The 21,006-nt window shown below is 33.4% G+C and overlaps 1 protein-coding gene across 14 annotated transcripts in view; it reads right to left on the bottom strand.

The window, feature by feature from the left end:
* SLMAP (sarcolemma associated protein) overlaps positions 1 to 21,006 on the bottom strand; it is a 93,660-nt gene that overhangs the window by 20,346 nt on the left and 52,308 nt on the right. For 5 of the 14 annotated variants that reach the window (XM_081966427.1, XM_081966418.1, XM_081966429.1 and 2 more), the window contains exons 9-15: positions 19,028 to 19,168; positions 16,992 to 17,129; positions 11,869 to 12,037; positions 11,732 to 11,782; positions 11,237 to 11,287; positions 4,911 to 4,973; positions 123 to 182 (exon numbers count right to left, since the gene is read on the bottom strand). In XM_081966427.1, coding sequence (XP_081822553.1) covers positions 123 to 182; positions 4,911 to 4,973; positions 11,237 to 11,287; positions 11,732 to 11,782; positions 11,869 to 12,037; positions 16,992 to 17,129; positions 19,028 to 19,168 — 673 coding nt within the window. The remainder of the gene's footprint in view (positions 1 to 122; positions 183 to 4,910; positions 4,974 to 11,236; positions 11,288 to 11,731; positions 11,783 to 11,868; positions 12,038 to 16,991; positions 17,130 to 19,027; positions 19,169 to 21,006) is intronic. The other 9 variants (XM_081966425.1, XM_081966428.1, XM_081966430.1 and 6 more) reach the window with 7 other exon arrangements.

The following is a 21,006-nucleotide window of genomic DNA, read 5'->3' as shown; positions in this document are numbered from 1 at the left end:
AGCTAAATATTTTGTCTATCATGATTCTTCAAAATGTCTCCCTGACATGAAATAAATGTCCAATGTCTAGGTCCGAAGATAAAATACATATTTCAAAACACAAATATTGTTATAAGTCTGACCTTTCAGTATCTTTGTTTCATCCGTTCTGGAAAGATGTCCTTCGTCCATGAGCTTGTCTGCTGAACAAAATAGGGATTACTATCGAAGCTCAAATTCTTTGTACGTGTCTCTAATCTACATTCCATGCCCAAATTTAAACAGAGCAGTATTACCTCATACTTCCCTGCACAAGAATTAATTGACTTTTCCAGTTGAATAAAAGAATTATAAAAATAGTATTATGTACTCATAAGTAAAATATTAAAACATTGAACTGAAGCACAAAAATATAGATTCATTATGTTGGAAGAAGACATCTAGGTCACCAAATACTAATTCAAAGAATTAAAGAATCTCTAACAGACATCTGTCAGAATCCTGAAACATGTGATAGAGGATTACTAGCCCAGCATTCTGTTTCCATCATATCACACCACTGTAAAGACCCATGAAAAACTCTTAAGAATGAAACATAAAAGGACCTTTTCATTTGTAGAATTCTGTATTTGGCTTAAAAGCATACTGTCTGTAATTTGGAGCTATCAGGACTAATGGACACTGATAGCATTCTAATCCATGATTCGTTTGCTGATATTTTATCAAAAGGGATTAAAGCAACACATCTAAACTTTTTAATAAATTTCAGAACAGAAGAGTTTAAGCCATTGTACCAAAGATAACTCATACAGAAATAAAATACTTGTTAATAATTTCTCCACAATTCCTATGGAGTCCCCCATCCCCATGAAATGGTCATGCATGTACGCTAACAGATTTCACCTATGGAATTTTATCTAAAGATTTTAGATGTTAGTACAAAAATATGGTATTATTCAACATAGTGAACATAGGTCACATTTCTTTATTAGAAGTAGTACTAATTAACTGATAGTCGATTCTTAACACTAAGAATACAGAAGTAAAGATATATAATTTTGAAGAGGCAGAGTTGCAAGCGGTAGTACAATTCCCACTTACAGCTCCTTCAGAGACAGATATCTATTTTCATTTGCCTAGCCCTTTATATGTCACTGATATTATATTCCTATAAAGTTGGAATATATAGCATTCCAGCTACTGTCTGATATATAGCTGAAGGGAGAGATATATTTATGTCTTTTTCTAATAATCTGTAATACATTTATTGCAGACGATAGAGTAGTTTCTTGATTATTTGGAATAATGATTCCTAAAAAGGCTTGTAGAGGGAACCTTTAAGACAATTAGGGAAAAATGTCGGAGTTTGGTAGCTTTCTTTTTTATTTACACAATCAGGAAAGCACTATACAAAAGTAGACAGAAAAGTCAGATCAAGAGACAAAAGAAGTATCAGTGGAGAGAACAAAGACAGAAAGTGAATCAGAAAAGAACAAGACATAAACATTTGTAGCATAAGACAATGGGGCCGGGAAAAAATACACATTTTGTAGTATGTTGAAAATGCAAAAAAAAAGAAAATGATAAAGTACGAGAAGTTGTGGAAATAATTCTGAAGACTTACAAATACTAATGTCCATTGTCAAATTAAATATAATCAGACCACCAAATAACTGAAATATAACAAAATTTCCAAATTAATTTGCTCAGCAAAACAAATTCATTTATTCATGTCAAAGTCTATTGAAGATTAATTAAATATAATTGTAAAATGCGAATGCAGGTAGGATTTTAAATTTTAGTAGGCATTAAGCAATTGTATGTATAGTTTTGCTGAATGATGATAGACGTTTACAGCTATAAATGGATGGCATAAATACCAATGCTTTTGCACAAAACTTCTTTTAAACTGTTCTGTAGGTTTTTTTCTCCCTTGCCTTCTGAAACGTGTGGTCCTGTTCATTTTACAGTGACAACTGCAATGGTCTATGGAGCACATTAGGCAGGACGGAGGAATGGATTTAATGAATACAGATGACCACTCAAAGAGCCATAATTACAAAAAAGATAATTCAAAGAATGAAATATGAACAGGAAAAAAACATAAAACCACAGAAATCAGTAATCAGCCCAGAATGGACTATGAATAATGTGATTGGTGGTATTCAGAACTTTTCCAACAATGGTCTATGCAAACGTAGATGTGATGCTCAAACTCATATGTGATGTATAAAGACCATGAAAATACATTCAAACTAAACAAAACCATTTCAAGGCTTTACGATAAACAGACTAAGAAAGAAGAGGGTATATTTCAATGTGTAAGTCTAGTTACTGAAATAAACGGTGGTCAAAATTGATACTTAATCATAAAGAATTTGAATATATTACTTTATGACTCAGGTAAAACAATTCTTCCAATGACAATCCTAAGGGGTTTTCTTTTAAATTTTGGAACAGTGTATTACCATTTCAAGAATAGGCCATCAAGGACCTCCGATATATAGCAGAACCACGAGTAGTGAATGTGTAATATGCCTTTCCTGAATATAAATGCAACTATGATTGAAAAATGTCCCCATATGCTTCTCAACTGTGTTCTTAGATATACAAAATTATGTCATTCTTACTACAGCAAAGGTTCATGGTTCCTAAAGATTAGAAACTGATTTTATTTTATTTTTTTTAAATGTACCGCCACAGAGACCTAAATTTCTGGGAGGCAAAAAGAAAAATCACAATTACTAGTTTAACTAGCCGAGCTCATTTTTTCTTCCACAAATTTATTTTAATTGTCTTTTTATAATTATCTCATTATCTGGCAGCATCTAGAAATTAGGGCTATGCAGAATATTCCAAAGAGGTACATTGTAAAGTAAACCAGTATAACCCCAAACTGTGAAATCAGCCAAGTTTTTTGGAAAGCCCAAACAATTGCTTTGAAGGGGTCCCCATACTTCTATTGGAGCTCTTAGCCTTTAAAGCAGGGGTGCTTAAATCTGGCATGTGGGACGAGCCTAGAAATATCAAAGGACCGACCCACAGTGCCTCTGCCAGCCGCGGAGGGGGGGGGGTTCGGCCTCCATAGCGAGCCCTCCCCTGCGCCTCATTTTGGCCAGCAAAGTGCTGCAGGAGGCATCCAACCAGTATCTCCCCCTCCCACACTACAACTTAGTTTGCACTAAGGCATTTGCTTACTTAGGTAAGTTCTTAGGAATATAAGGAAAGTATTATAAATTGTAATCATCTCTATTTTCCTTCATCTGATTTTGCTTAGTGTAGAGTAACTAAAATATATCAAATGTATATAATAATTATAATTACATATGTAGATCAATAACAGACACTTTTTAAATTCTGTTTTCTTTACACTTTGGTTCATGTAATATTAAAACATATCATCAACATTATCATCAACAATAATTGCTGGATGTAAGAGGTTTCACTATTGCTAGTCTATAATGGTAGGTTGATAAATACCCCTTTCCCTCCCCATTTTCTTGCTTCTAATTATTTCCCATACATATGATGAATCTGGCTTACAACTTTTTTTCTTGTTCTTTAATGCTAACTACTGGTTCTGACAGTTTTTCCTATGCCAAAAAACATCAAGGGATTTAATCATTCTAAGTTTAGAAAAGTGAACTGTGAGTTAAATATATAAATTAGGGCCATGTATTTCCACAGAATAATCAGCTTGTGCTGAATGTTTTGGTGTATGTAGTAGCTATCCTAAATATACAAGTGTGTTCTGTCCCGTGAGTCTAATAAATATGCAGACACAGGCTTGGCTGTCTGCCACGACTAATTACAGAGATAAAACCACCTCTTGACTAGGAGCCTAGAACGCTATCTTCAAGAAACCAAGATTAGACTTATGGAATGCTTTCTCAACAGCTAGTAAAATGGACTGTTGTTTCCTGCAAAGATTCTCCTTCCATCGCTCCACCTATAAACTCTTTGGGAGGGGCCACAACGGTAACCAGCTGTCTCTATTTCTTTCTATGACGTCTTCTCTACAGCTGCTCCCTTCTCCTCTCAGTTCTACGCACACGCACATCAGGGACAACCTCCCTCTGTTCCTCCTCACTGCTCCCTGACTCAAATGCCACCTGGTGGCCAACAGGCTTCTCTAGTTCCTGCTCTGACTCCAAACACCCTCCAGAGTCTTCCTCATCCTCCAGAGCAGTCCCATAATGGTCATCGCTGTCAGAGTTCACCAACAGCTCAGCCGGCGGCGGCTGGGCCATAACACAAGTGGCAGTAAGAATTTAATTAATAGAAATTATAAGCAGATTCAACAGCCAGTTTGATATAGTGGTTAAGACATCAGGCTAGAAACCTGGAGATCATGAGTTCTAGTCTTGCCTTGGGTACAAAGACAGATGTAGGTCTTTAAGCTACTTTCTCTCAGCTCTTGGAAGGAGGTAAACCATTTCTGAAAAACCTTGCCAAGAAAATTGCAGGGATTTCTCCAGGCAGTCCCCAATAATCAGACAGGATTGGACAGAAGAAATAAAAAGATTCAATATTAGATTATGGGATTTAGCATTACTGAATGTATAATGTCAAACCAAAAGTTTGCCAGAACAAATCCCTAATCTTTTCAAGATTTGTTTATCAAATAACAATTTATTCCTTCTTTAACCTATATCAGTATTATTGTGTGAAAGTGGGAAAAATAAAATTCTCACATGCCTTATTGCCTGACACAGGTATTCAATAGTTATTAATATTGCATATTATGGTTGCTCACCTTTAAACGTGTGAAATAACATATTCTGTTAATTAAAGGGACCTGAGATTTTTAAACCGATGTAATGAATTTTTAAAAAAGTTTGTCATTGCTTGTTTGCTCAACAAAATTATCACTATTCCCATTCTATATAGGACAGGCTTTTTAGTGAATGTGATGAATGCTGTGTACTCACTCTGACATTCTATGAACTGATGAATAAAAGTGCAGTCCCCTCCACTCTTTGAAAGAAAGTGCTCTAGTAAAGAAAGAAAAACCTTTAGGTTATATCTCCATCTTTGAGGGCTCAAATCAAAACATACAAGCCTCAGATATGAAGTATGGGGAAAGGGATGCCTCAAAAAGGCACAAACAAAAATACCTCTGCAGTAAGTACAAGTGATATACCATGTATCAAATAAATGAACTGATCTGCAATATGTTTATATGATCAGAGTGCATAAGCTTTATAATTTAACAAATGAATTTAATAAATGTCCGTACTGAATATTTGTTCAATGAAACAAATGTCTGTACTGGACAACTGTTCAATGAAATCTGTAAACAGGGCATCTATTTCTGCAATAAATCTTAATTTGTTTATTTTTCTCCTCTTTTGAAGCTTTATTATAAACATGGTCATTTCACTTACTGACAGCAAAAATTAGTAGAGATAAAGAAAATAAACAGAATTTTAAAAAATCCTCAAATATTAAAAAAAATCTTTAAAAGGGAACTACAAATTTACTTACTTTACCCTTCCTTTCCATTATCCCTAGCCACTAATCATTACATAAGTATTTGTCCTTTTCTTGAAGAGTTAAATGTGGTTGTTTATATTTTTCAAATGATTTCATCCATTATTTTTAATTCATCCCTTAACACCGTTTTTTTTCCTTAAAATTATATTTCAAATGTCTGAACTTTCTTTGCTATGTGATGTATTTTAGGTAACAGAGATATTCCTTCTTGAATTTCATTATGAATATATGCTGTACCATTATTGCATAAACTCCAATGTTGATCTCCCATTCTTATATTGTAAACAGAGTTTCACTTTTCTAATGTGCCAAATTGGATGCTATTTTTGTTAGCATGCACCTTATCAGATTGCTCTCTGAAATTATACCTAATAAAACATTTGTGGTTTCATTTCAAATTTTATTTTAAAAATTTTCTGAACATTTCAGGGTATTCTCTTCTAATACTTCTGGTTGTGGCTTTTTTTAAACATAACCACCACCTGTAGTAGAAGAATGTTCCTTTGTTATTGAGGTATGTCCAGCATTTATTATTGTATGGTTCAGTCATCTTGTTTGTCATCTCCAACTGTGGGTTGGAGTACATCTTATTGTTTTTCCCATAATCCTTCCCATTGTTCTACTGTAATTGCATCTTTGAAGTTTTGCATCCATTTAATCACAGAGCTTCTAATTTGTTCTGTGTCTGCATCGTATTTCAATAACAATTTATAGATGTGTCTCAGCAGATTATCTTATTTCTGTAAAAGCATTTTAACCTCAACTTTCTTAAAGTGCTTCCTTCTTTCTTGAGATGACTTTTTGTTTCTATTAACTTCTAAATAAATTCTAAACTTCTTTAACCATGATAAATACCAAGTTTTATTAATCAATTCCTGCCATGTTTTTAAACTGTTTTCTGAATTTGGTATGCGTTTTGGCATATATGATAGTTATTGTATTTATCCTTGAAATAAAAAGCAATTGATAGTGATATTAATGGTGAAATTGCCATTTATCCTTATTCTCAGAATGTTCTAAATTTTTAGCAGTTCCTTCCACTTTTTTTGCCTTTTTTTCTTTATACTGTAAACATGTCTGTGAAATTCTTTTCTCCCCCTAAAATTGGTATTGTGCTATTAGGAGATTGTATCCATTATCTTAACAATGTAAAATGTTCATAGTCAAGGAATATCTGTAAATTTTTGTTCTTCATTATATTATTGCAATATACTTTGTTGGAGTAACAATAAACCATTCATTCTTCATTTGAAAGGCATTTTTTCTCCTTGAAACCATGCACTGAATTTGGTTTGATCCACATATCATTGGGTGGAACAAACTTCACTTCCTCAACAGTGCAAAAACTTTGAGGTTTGGTATTTGGACTTTTTGTTATCCCTGATTAAGTAATGTCTAAATCATTTTCATAATACTGTAGTTGATATTAATTAATCAGACTTCCTTTTATAAATGAAATTAGTCATGGCTGATACTTAAGAAGTTTTTGATACTTCAGATTGATCTTTAATCTAATTAACTAATGTCTAACAAAATAAAATGTTTTTATTGGTCATATTTCTATTCCATTGCTTTTTTAAAATTGTGAAATACATTTGGTCAAAAAGAGGGTGACTTTTCAAGTACTAACCAACCACTGACTATTCTCTCTTATCCAAATCCAAATATTTGTCCTTTTGGTCCAATTGATACCTATGTAATTATATTACACATTTTAACCGGTCTATCCATAATAAATATGATCAGTCACATATTTTTCATTTACAGAGATAAATCTTTACATTTTGGTTTGTCTCACTTTCTCAGGTTTCTAATTTCAACTGTAAATCATTGTATTCTGCATGCATTAGTTGTGTTCATTAGTACAGTGGGGCAAAAAAGTATTTAGTCAGCCACCAATTGTGCAAGTTCTTCCACTTAAAAAGACGAGAGAGGCCTGTAATTGGCATCATAGGTAGACCTCAACTATGAGAGACAAAATGTAAAAAAAAAACAAAAAAAAACAATCACATTGACTGATTTGGAAAGAATTTATTTGCAAATTATGGTGGAAAATAAGTATTTGGTCAATATCAAAAGTTCATCTCAATACTTTGTTATATATCCTTTGTTGGCAATGACAGAGGTCAAACGTTTCCTGTAAGTCTTCACAAGATTGGCACACACTGTTGCTGGTATGTTGGCCCATTCCTCCATGCAGATCTCCTCTAGAGCAGTGATGTTTTGGGGCTGTCGCTGGGCAACACGGACTTTCAACTCCCTCCAAAGGTTTTCTATGGGGTTGAGATCTGGAGACTGGCTAGGCCACTCCAGGACCTTGAAATGCTTCTTACGAAGCCACTTCTTCGTTGCCCAGGTGGTATGTTTGGGATCAGTGTCATGTTGAAAGACCCAGCCACTTTTCATCTTCAATGCCCTTGCTGATGGAAGGAAGTTTGCACTCAAAATCTCACGATACATGGCCCCATTCATTCTGTCCTGTACACGGATCAGTTGTCCTGGTCCCTTTGCAGAGAAACAGCCCTAAAGCATGATGTTGCCACCCCCTTCCTTCACAGTAGGTATGGTGTTCTTTGGATGCAACTCAGCATTCTCTCTCCTCCAAACACAACAAGTTATGTTTCTACCAAACAGTTCTATTTTGGTTTCATCTGACCATATGACATTCTCCCAATCTTCTTCTGGATCATCCAAATGCTCTCTAGCAAACTTAAGATGGGCCCAGACATGTAATGGCTTAAGCAGAGGGGCACGTCTGGCACTGCAGGATCTGAGTCCCTGGTGGCGTAGTGTGTTACTGATGGTAGCCTTTGTTATGTTGGTCCCAGCTCTCTGCAGGTCATTCACTAGGTCCTCCCGTGTGTCCTGGGATTTTTGCTCACCGTTCTTGTGATCATTTTGACCCCACGGGGTAAGATCTTGCGTGGAGCCCCAGATCGAGGGAGATTATCAGTGGTCTTGTATGTCTTCCATTTTCTAATTATTGCTCCCACAGTTGATTTGTTCCCACCAAGCTGCTTGCCTATTGCAGATTCAGTCTTCCCAGCCTGGTGCAGGTCTACAATTTTGTTTCTGGTGTCCTTCGAACGGCTCTTTGGTCTTCACCATAGTGGAATTTGGAGTGTGATTGTTTAAGGTTGTGGACAGGTGTCTTTTATACTGATAACAAGTTCAAACAGGTGCCATTGATACAGGTAATGAGTGCAGGACAGAGGAGCCTCTTAAAGAAGAAGGTACAGGTCTGTGAGAGCCAGAAATCTTACTTGTTTGTAGGTGACCAAATACTTATTTTCCACCATAATTTGCAAATAAATTCTTTCCAAATCAGCCAATGAGATTGTTTGGGGTTTTTTTTACATTTTGTCTCTCACATTTGAGGTCTATCTATGATGCCAATTACAGGCCTCTCTCATCTTTTTAAGTGGGAGAACTTGCACAATTGGTGGCTGACTAAATACTTTTTTGCCCCACTGTATATGTTCATGTAAAGAGCCAATTTGGTATAGTGGTTAAAGGCACTGGAAAGTAGCAAGGGAACTGTGAATTCTGTCTTAATCTGTAAACAGTTGAATGCCTTTGAATAGTCACTTTTTCTCAGCCCTAGGAAGAAGACAATGGTAAACTACTTCTGAAATATTGCCAAGAAAATTGCAGAAATTTGTCGATGTACTGACTCTGTCAAATTACATTATACATGTTTGTGGTTTCCCCGCAAATATTGGGTTTTTTTGCAAATAATTACTATAATGCAGAGTCCTAATTCTGAAGCTAAAGGCTGACGTCTTTTCTTGTAATAGGGATGAGTAGTGAGGTTTTAGTAAAATAAACACAAGGCCTAATAACAGGTGGTGATGAGGAAGGGATAGAACAGAGAATCGACTGTCTGGAGTAGAATCCAAAGGAAATCTTCTAAGATGGTATCTTGTTAATATTATATAACAGAACCAAAATACTGGGCGTTCTGAGGCAACCACAGACCACCATGTGGTCACCTCTTTAAAAAAAATATAAGGCTAAAAGTTTGGCATCTGTAACTCCTACAGACGAAAATGGGATTGGCAGTTGGGGCGGTGTTCTTAAAATAATTAAGATCCCATTTGAAGTGTTACTTGTAACCTCTATAAGATTCAAAGTGATGAAAATGAAAAGAATGTGATAAACATCAAAAGATTTTAATAAGAAAACTGGGCATATCAGAGGAAGAGAAAAAAAAATTAAGGCAGAAGATATTTTGATGAATCCCACAGTGAGAAGGGCAACATGCAAGTAAAGTATTGAGAAAAGTTATGAACAATGAAAGGGCAGTAGACAAAGGGATGCCAACAGAATATAACTAAAAGAATAGCAGAAATTGCCTAATAATACTTAATGAGAAAGTGAATAATAATTTGTCAAGTTTTGAATGGAGTAAAATAGTCTGAGAAATGTCAGTTGTGAAAGTTCCTTTTACTCAGCAAAACAAGTAAATCTATCTGCTAATAAACAAGTAAGGATGTAAAAAGATTTCAGTATGAAAGCAAATAGTAAATCCTACTGATTTTAAATATATTTTACTTTAGAAATTAAATAAGACTGTCAAACTGTAAATATATGATACAAAAATAGTATTTGTGTGCTGTTATTGGTTATCTCCATAGTTAATCTCTTACATTTTTGCTTTTTGAACAATCAAGAAACTATGTAAAATAATTATCAAAAAGAAAACTAATGAATAGAAGCCACTATTACTTCATTTTAGTAACATTTATCTCGCTTTGGCTGGTCTGGACATAAAAGGATCCAGATTTCAGACAGTAAGTGACAGAATTCAATTTTTATTATTATATTTATTTAGCAGTTTTCATGCACATTCCAATTATTCTTCCCTAAATAAGCATAATATTAAAGATTTACAACAAATTACCAATTCTGGCTAAAATGAACCCAGATAGACTTTTAAACTGAATGAAGATATGGTTTTAATCAAGCCTTTTAATAAGTAAGTAGAAGGAAGAGAGAAGATTCATTTTAGCTAAGATTAAAAGTTATACAATACCAAAAAGCTAGAGGAAGTGTAAAGAACCTCAATTCTGCCACCTTCGTTCTTTTATAACCATATTATCACCACAGCTGACTATAAATAAGTCTTGCTGCATTAGCTATGGAAGCATGGCAATAATATTATGCAGAAAGCCCAGATATCTGAAAGCTTCAATGGAATTTGGTAAGAGTAATTTTTTTAGCAGAAATTAAAAAACAAATGGCAAATAAAATATCTACCCTAATCCAGAAAAACAAAATAGGTAGAAGTTAAAAAGCTAAAAAGTCTGATGATTTTATTAACAATTTTAACAATATACATTCCCCACAATTGCAATGCAGTATTAACAGCCAATAAATTATAATATCTCATACACTTGTACCTAGGAGGAAGTCCAAGTGAATTCAGCTAGATTTGCTTCTAAAAAGTACATGGCAACCTCACTATAACACACTCTTATTATAGATACAAAATTCTGCTATTAAAATTTTTCTCTGCTGGCATTTGAAAGATGCAGGATCAGTCCCAAAGCAGAATATTTAGACATTGTATATTTGATTTTACTTTAAAATATCATACTTAAGTATTTTAAAATATTTTAAAATATAATAAAAATGTCCATGCTTAATATTTTAATCTTTAAAATATAGTATTTGCTTTTATTTTTATATAGAACAATGTTGGTTCATAACCTAAAATGCACAGACCACTGTAAGAAAAAAACCATTGAGAATACCCTACCTTTTTCTGTGCTTCCATTAATTTTAGGAACGAAGTCATCAACTTGTATGCCTATAATTAACAAATTGTATTAATTCTAATTATTCAGAATATATTTACTAGCACACTTATGCCTTTCTACATGGATGAATTAATGTTGAAAATTTAGCTTTCTTCTGGTGGTTCTTAAACTGTTTGACTTAATTGCCACTTTTCCTGATCTCAAATAATGTCATTATTCCCACAAAAAAACCACAGTTGCGGCCAAGGTTCCTAGCTGTATCCAAAAATATTCTATTCTTATTTAATATATTTTGTGACATTTCATGAGCTAACACTAAGAAAAATTAGAAGCAGAGCCCTCTAATGTTTGTTGTGTTATTTATCAATGCTCCAGAAATGAAGCTATAAAGAACCAGAATATTTTAAAAATATTCCCACTGCTCAAGAGTTATAACACTATGTTATTATTCTATAAAAATTGATTTAAGCAAAGTACTTTAAGGTCATACCTACCTAAGCTGTTGTGTTCTTTAAGAGCTTTCTCCTGAAGATGTTCTAACCGGACTGAAAACAGAATTCCAAAATATATATATATTTCACAATTAAAGAAAAAACATTTAACATCAATATATTAGGACTACTGGACTTACCTTGTAAAGCAGTTAGCCGTTCATTGGTAAAGTCGTTATCTGCTTCCAAAGCCTCTATTTTTGCTTGAAGTTCTTGCTCTCTTTCTTCCATCTCTTCAATTTTATGTTGCAATTCCTTTTTTTCAGCCTGCCCTTTTTGCTGGATTTCTTCTTGTCTACCTTCAGCTACCTATTCAAAGCAAGAGAAAGCAATCACCTCTTAATAAAAGCTTTTATGAAACCACCTAATACTGTTTTCATTTTCTAGTAGCTAAAAACAAAATTGAAATGTTGGTTCTATAAAGTACGTATATATTGCTATACCATGAAACAATACCCTTCTTGCTTTATTTTAATCAAACATAAATACCCTTTTTCATGTCTTAGGAGACTTCCATGTGACACTGTCAATATTCCCCCAATCTCTAAATAATTTTGAAACCAATTGTGCATCCTCATCATTGCAGCGTTAGAACACAGGCAAGTTACACAATAAGTCAATGTGTCTGGCCTCTTTCCAGCTGACCAATAGGAATGTATTTTAAAAATCATTCATTTAATCATTTAATTCCCTCATCCAAGCTTCTAATTCCAAGAGCAAACACAAACATATAACAAAAGAAAAACAAAGAAAAGAATCATCTTCTATATACCATTTTTTCAGAGTATAAGACACACCAGGGTATAAGATGCACCTTAGTTTTGGGGGAGGAAAATAGGGGGGGGAATATTCTGCCGACCGATATTCATCTGGCTCGTCCTTAGACTGGTCAGCTTCAGCACATTAGTTCGCTCGCTGGTTTTGAGGTTGGGGATGATGGGGGCTGTGCTTCTAAGCAGCAATTAGAAAAGCAGGCAAAGTACAGAAGATCTCTTAGCTCGAATTTGGGTTGAAAAACAGCTTCAAAAGCACAGTTGATCCTCCAGTGACTAAAGCAGACAAAGCGGGGAAGGAGCAAGAGAAGGCAGCAGCTGTTTCAGGTAGCCATTTTGGGCACCGTGCGTCGAACATTTGGAGGCTGAAAACGCTATGCGCAGAGCCCCAAAACACAAGCCATTATTGGTGGCAATCTCGGCAGCCAGGAAGAAGATGTGTGGAGGCCGAAATATAGGGGCCAGTGGGTGGGCGGGGCTACATTCGGAGTATAAGATGCACCCAAATTTTCAATCTCTTTTAGGAGGGGGAAAAGTGTGTCTTATACGCCAAAAAATATGGTATATAGAAGTAGGTGTGTGTGTGTGTGTGTGCGCGCGCGTGTGTATGTTCCACCATAACTCTGGAATGCCTCAAGCAATTTCAACAAAACTTGGTACACAGATGACTTACTCTCTGGAAAAAAATACCTAACACTCCTCAGGGTGTGTTCTGCTAAGATACAACTTTTTGTGCCTTAAAATGGCTTTTACTGTATTGCCGTAAAATGGCTTCTACTGTATAGTGCAGTGGAGTTGTCATGGTAACGGCTTCACAGTACTCCACAAAGGGGCTCCCTCAGGTAAGGGGGGAAATCTAACATTAGAAATTATGTTTGGTCTGGATATTTTCCTCCTATAAATAAATACCCGGGCAACGCCTAGTTATCAGCTAGTATACTATAAAAAGAATATAAATAATTTGCTAGCCATATTCTCAGAATACATTCTGTGTTATAAAAATAATCTGAGCAATTGATAGAAAAGTTAGCTGCAGAGTTGGTAAGGAACTTATGCTTCGTCTGTTGCATTTAAATACCCCATGTTAATTATGTAGTTATCAGGCTAGTAGTTTTATAAGGAAACTCCTTATAAAATTTTAACTATAGCTGCAAGTTACATGAGTAGCTGCAGACATATGAAAGATGAAGTGTTAGCAGGCAGAACGGACATGGTGGAGGAAGACACTATCTAGAAATGACAAGAATCCTCTAATATTATACTACATACAAAGAAAATGAGGTATCCAGGACACATTCAGTCCAAAAGAAACAAGTTTTGTATAATGCTGCATTGTCAAAGAAATGCGTAAGTGGAACTTTTTCTCCTTTTATTTGGGTTATGGTGTGCACAATAATAGTTGCCAGACTTGCAGTCAATAAATTAAGGTGCAACTGTATTTAAAATGGCAGATGGCATGTATTTGTCTATGTATAGAAAATGGAAATAATATTCTGAGTTATATCTATAAAGGTGATCTGTGAAGTTGTCCAGTCATCATTTCCCTTGAAGGATCTGTGAATGAAATGCTATTTCAGATGAACTCAGAGAACACAATTCACCATTATATCTGGCACTTTAGTTACTGGAAAAAAAAAAACCTCTTCTTCTTTTTACCATTTCTGACATTTTACTGAGCTAGAAATAAATTTGTTCAGCTGCTCAGCATACTTCTCTAGAACTGATTCTGCTTTCACTTGAGCTAGGCTCAGAATTGGGTATTTTTGTCCCTTTTTTATTTTTAAACATAAAAGACAACATTAAAAAATTTTCATCCATTACATATAGCATGTCGTTTGGTTACAAGTGTTTTTGCATCCGTATTTTCAATTACATATACAATCACAGATTTTCCATCTAATATAACTAAAAACCTCGCTTTCATTGTACATCATATATTCAATTACGATTAATATTTCTTTTTTCCCCAGTAAACTTAATTCTCTTACATTCTTGATTATCTGCTTAATAACAACATACCTTTATGTAATCATTGTCTCATTTTAGATATTTTTACAGTATAAAAGAGTTTAGCAAGTGTTTATATTTATATATCTATCACTATTTTCAACAGGATATCTTTATAGTATGCACTTAAGAGTTATACATAATATTACCAGTCCTCTATCAAATGTACATAAATTCGTTATTATCTTTGTCCTTCATTTTATAACAAAAGATTCTAAATTATTATACATGTCAGTGTTTCATTGTATCATTATTAGTCTCTTTAGCAACATTATTGTATTCTCACCTTTCTCTTTCAATTAAAACATTGTATCGTTATTAGTCTATTTAACAACATTATTGTATTCTTACTTTTCTCCTTCAATTAAAACATAAGTAAAACATTTTTCATTTCCAGGTTCTTTTTTCCAGCCACTGATAAAACAAATCCCATATCTTATAAAATTGCTTATCTTCTTGTTCTCTAATTTCAGCTAGATGTAGCACTCTTAAGGAGGATAAGTATACTAGACTAAAACAACAAAACAACAAATTGCAACTTGATGAAATGGGAAAACCTGCAACTATCAATGACAAGAAGAATCTCTACAATTAAAATGAACATTTTACCCAGAATTTTATACCTGTTCCAGACAATTCAATTAGATTGGGCAAGGACTTTTTTGAAGATCTAAATAAAATAGTCTTGAAGTTTATTTGGCGAGGGAAAAAAGCAAGAATCTTAAATTATTACAAGATGCTAGAACAAGAGGATGGGGCTTACCTGATTGGGAGTTATATTATCAAGCAACAAACCTGGTGTGGATTAAGGAGTGGGTAACACTAAAAAATTCCAGATTATTGAATGTAGAGGGTCATGATTTACTGTTGGGATGGCATGCTTTTTATAGTATAAGGGAACTAAAGCACATGGTTATTTTAGAAGACATTATATAAGGAGGCCTTGTTATTAAAGTGGGAAAAGGTTAAAAGACTACACTACTTAAAAATTCCAGCCTCGATATCAACTATTGAAGCATTTTCATATCCAATAACATATAAAAAGGAACAAACAGTTAGATATGTTGAAATATTGAATACAGAGGGTGAACTCAAATCTATTCAAGAGTTGAAACAAGAAGGAATAGAAATGAATTGGTATTCATATTTACAGATACAATCTAGATATAGTGAAGATAGAAAATCAAAAGGTATTTACAATGAAATGACTGAGTTAGATAAAATCTTAACAGGTACTGATGAAAAAGTAATTTAAAAACTATATGGATATCTATTAGAGACTAAATTACAAGAGGAACAAGTTAAAGAAACTATGATAGCTTGGGAGAAAAACTTTGGGCGTGGAATAGATTTAGAGAAATGGCAGAAATTGTGGTCTCAAAATTATAAAATGACAATGTCAACTGCATATAGAGAAAATTTGTATACAGGTGGCATCTACCCCCAACGAGAATTGCAAGAACGTCCAAGAATACATCCGAAAAGTGCTGGAAATGTCATCAGGTACCGGGTTCATACTACCACATGTGGTGGACTTGTATTGAAGCTAGAAGATACTGGACTAAAATCCACATATGGTTGGAGAAAATGATATAGAAACATATAGACTGTAAACCAGAGATTTTTTTATTGGGAATCATACCAGAAATTTATAACAAAGACTTAAAATATTTGATTGTAAACGTTTTAACAGCAGCTAGAATTGTATTTGCAAAAAACTGGAAAAGTGAAATGATACCAAAACAGGAAGAAGTTATCCGAAAGATAATGGAGTGTGCTGAAATGAGCAAATTGACATTTGAAATTAGAGAACAAGCTCAGAATTGTTTTGAATGTGCTTTTTACTAAGAAGTAACCTTAATTTTATTCTTCTTTGTCTGTGAGGAGGCTGATAATGTCGATTGATACTTGCCTAAAAATTTCACACGTTTGAAACCCTCAAACTGCCTAGCACAAAGGAGTTAATGGTAATAATATCAATGTCTGAAAGTATATAAAGCACTGGCATTAGAACAAGGAACAGTGATGATGAGGAAAAACTATTATAGAGAAGATTATATTACTTTTTTTATCCACAGCTTTTGGGATCTAATTTTAAACTTCACAGATGAGTTGGAGATGGTGATATTTGGCAGTTTTGTCTCTCTTTCCCACTTTCAATATCTTGCCTAGAAGTGATTTGTGGAAGCTGACAAGATTCCTCCACCATTTGCAGAGGGTATGTTCAAGCAATTACCTTTACAGCTTTTGCTTTCTGCATAATGCTATTCATTTCTGGCAGATACTACTTTAAATCTCAGCAATAAAGAAGTCTTCTTTTAAAGACTATAACTTAATAATTCTTAATAATTAATAATTAATAAAACTTAATAATTCAAGTCACTAAATTTAGAAAGAACATTATATCTTTAGCCAAGGGCCATATTCATAGTCTGTGTTCATTAATTGTTATAGCATAATAAATAAAAAGTGTTAATCTCTACCTTTAGTTTGTCAGCAAGATCTTTGATTTCATTTACAGCTCCGTTGTATTTGTTAGCTAATTCTCGCAATTCTTCCTGAGTCCGTTCATTCATTTCTTTCAAGTGAGTACATTCATCTTCCGTGTTGCTTAAACTTCTCTGCAAGCAGAAACAGCACTTTAAACAGAAAAGTTATTTTGTGATCTAACTTTTGTAATCAAAGCAGGTTATATAAGAATTACCCTAATTTTCCAAGAAATGCATAGGGCATCACTTAAAATATTCTTCTACCAAGGTATACCATCCAAAATTGATGGGAATAATTAATGCATATCTGTAATATCTTAATTTTTATAGAACATATATGAATAAAATTACAACCTTTGTTTATTAAAGTAGAAACCAGGAATAACTGGCTAAGTACTAATGATGAAAGTCATCACTGAATTACAACTTTAAGCTTATTTAAAAATTTACATCAGGAACAGAAACATTTAAAGATTAATATCCAAGATCGATGGCATTGCCTCTCTGCTTTTCTTTTGTGGTTTCATTAGCTTCAAGAACAATTTCAAGTTTCATTAATTAGTTGTGCTAGTTTTAAATCACTACTGGCCAATCTTAGGTATCTCATTCTCAGATTTAAAGGCAGTGACTACAAGAAGCATTGCCTAATTTTACATCTTTGAGACACACATTAATTGAGGAAGTATACTTGTTACATTGGTATAATTTTAGACTCCCTTCTAAAGCATTAAAAACACTTAATACTATATTTACAATGAACTTGAACAGTGAATTTAGATAACAAGTAGTTATGGATAATAGAACTTCAAATTATGTGTTTCAATAAATGACTTCAAAATCATTAAGACATTAAGAAAGCTTATTATACCATGTATTTACAGTTATTAAATATCTATGTGACAGAACAAAAAGAAGCAATGTCATACTAGTAGTATAAGATCTCCCAACATTCAACCATAAACAGAGTTGATTATGAATAATAATTGGAGGCTGGGTAAGATCTTGTAGCGTCTATCATGGAGAAAAGAGACTAAAATCAGCTAAGGAGTTTGCAGAAGTGAGTGGTATTACATACGGAGAGAAGGAAGGGAAAAATGGCTAGCAAGTAAAAAATTAGGTAGTCCTGAGTTGCTGAAAAAAGATGCAGGGTCCAGACTGATTCAACATCATTGAAAAGAGATTATAATAGAAATACTATAACTATGCAAGAAGAGCAAAGCAGCATGCAATCTGTTTACCCAGCAAAGATATCTAAAGGGTGGAAAAGAACTGAAAGCAGAAAATATCAAAGTTGGACTAACCAGAATAACAGTTAAGCTTCAACTGAAAACTTTGGGATGTTTAGTACCATAAAAATGCTGTACTTAGTACAGCAAGGCAAGCTGTAATACTATTGCAGACAAATAGATACTCTCGGAATAGTATAGCTGCTATACTATTCCGAGAGTATCTATTTGTCTGCAATGGTATAGCACTATACTATAGCACTTAGGCCATAAAGCAATATACTATATTTGTTATTTGAAGAAGTGGGAGTGGAGAACTGAAACTCTATCTTTTACACAATAATTATTACTTGCATAATTATCTGACGGAAACAATCTTGCAGAGACTTTCTAGTTTTGATGTGCTCCCTTCCCCACCCCCCTAAACCCCCAACTTATTCACTGGAAGGTCTTAACATGCTGTATTCTGATTTGATCAATCCTAAGAACTAACAGCAATTCCCTACCAGGAAAGATTACATACATACAAATATATGGAGGATTTGAATGTATTTACCTAAATAGAAAAACAATTAAAATCAGAGACTATATAAGCCCAACACATGGACCCAATATTTTCTGGGAACACTAACAATTGAATGGAAAATCTTATGATAAAAAAATAGGCAGAGCATCCTAGAATTCTCAGCACAAACACAAATCAAACAAATTGTTATGAAAAGTAAACACACTAAAGATTTACTTGCGTGATCTCAACACTGTATTTATATTTTTAAAATCAGGCAAAATGTAATTAGTAAATACCTCCACTTCTGAGAGTTTTCTGATCACTTCAATTTTTTCCTGAAGGACCCGCCTCAGGGATTCTTTGGCAGTTGTCTCATAATTATGCTTGTCTTCTTGCAATGCTATAAGTTCCTTTCGTAAACTATCTTCTGTTTGATTCTGAAATATAACATGGCAGAGATTTTAAGCCCATAATTTTTATATAACCCCATATATTTGTTTATATCTCAATGTTATAAAATATATTTGTTTATATTCTCAATGTTATAAAATATATGATTCTTTTTGGAACTTCATTTAAAAGCTTTGTCCAAGAAATAAAATCTTCAAATTTCCAGTATTTGCCACTTGATGGTGATTTCAGAGTTATCAATCACTCCAATATATCAGTTCATTCAATTGATTTCAACAACAAATTATTTTTTCTTGTTAAAAAAACCTGTGAAAACAGAGTCTCAGGCCACATAAGGATATACACATAAAACTGACTTCACTTTGATCATGCTTAAATGTCAGCAATCAATGTTAAGAATACACTATATGTTCCTGCTCCTTTCAAATACATAATTTTAAATCTCCTAGAGGTGATTACTCTAGGAGGTTTAAATGAGTAAATGAGATGGACAATGTATAAATTTGACAAGATAATTAAATACTTCTTAAATCTGATTAAGGAAAATATCAACACAGATTTAACTGCTGTTAATGCTAACAGATTTCAATGAACTTAAATTTGAATACAGAGTAACATTAGTTGTAATTCTGAATTATAACTGAATTATAATTAACCCTAATTCATTTGGATTAATTAAATGTTAATTAAGTTTAAAATTAACCATAATTAAAGTATATTTTCAATTTCCTTAATTTTAAAGTGAAACCGTTATAATTAACTAGTAAAAAAGAATGAAAAAGATGTATATAAGTGTCTCAACAATGTTAGATCTGCATTAGTCCATGCTTTTCTAAAATTTAGACTCAAAACAAAAAAATTAATAATTTTACAGGATTCTATGTGATAATTGTATTTCTCTGTGCCCTTGTTTTCCATTCTATGAGAGTTGGAAGTTAATAATCTAATAAACACCAAAACACCCACAGATTCCCTGGATATATGGCCTCATAGATAAACTAACAGTTACAATCAGATATTGTTTCTATTACAATTATATGACTGAACTGATATATGGGGTGTTTTTAACTGATTTTCTCTTATTTGTTTACAGTAAAAAGTGCTTATTCCTTTGTGTTTTTTGGTTCTGATGCATAAGTCTAAATATTATTTCAAATATAAGTTGTAGAAAGGGAAAACTCCATTTGAATTAATGATTAAATCATCAGTGCATTATTTGGTGATCTTAATTATGGCTTAACATTTTAAAACTGCTATAATATAAACTACTCCATTTTTCTTTACATGCAAATATTAAAATACTATTTTAAACAATCAGAAAGTATTGAACTGTGTACGTCTGATCTCAACTTTCTGTTTTATGTAGAAGAATTTCAATTTTTGTATTGTGGTGCTTACAAATTAGTGTAGTCTTTTGAATTTGCAATATTGCTGCATAAATGTGACCTAAAACATGGTTATTCTCCACCCAAGTGCTAAAACTAAAGATAACTCAATTTAAAAAGAACATTAGACTTGCTCATTTATGAGGTAAATGATCCAAAACTATATATTTGTATATATGAAAAGTATCTGAATCTTTAGGATTCCAATTGATTTGAAGGGGAAATTTCCAAAAAGGGAAAAGAAGGGTGTAGGAAGTCTAGGGAGAGGGTAAGAGAGTTTGTTGGAGTCCTGGATGAGAAGTATTACCTCAGTATGATTGGAAATGATTTGACTATAGCTAGAATTGTGTAAGGATGGAAGTGGTTTTATCTCATTTTAATTATGTGTTGTGTATGTGGAAACTTAACTTCTTTGGAGACCTTTAATAAAGCTGATTTCTGTTTCAATCCTGGATATAGCTGGTGACCTAGCACGCCAC

Source organism: Natrix helvetica (genome assembly GCF_964273705.1).
Source record: "Natrix helvetica genome assembly, chromosome: 1".
Taxonomy (NCBI): Eukaryota; Metazoa; Chordata; class Lepidosauria; order Squamata; family Natricidae; genus Natrix; species Natrix helvetica.
The sequence above is the reverse complement of the archived record's forward strand: the minus strand, read 5'-3'. Positions and strand labels throughout refer to the sequence as shown.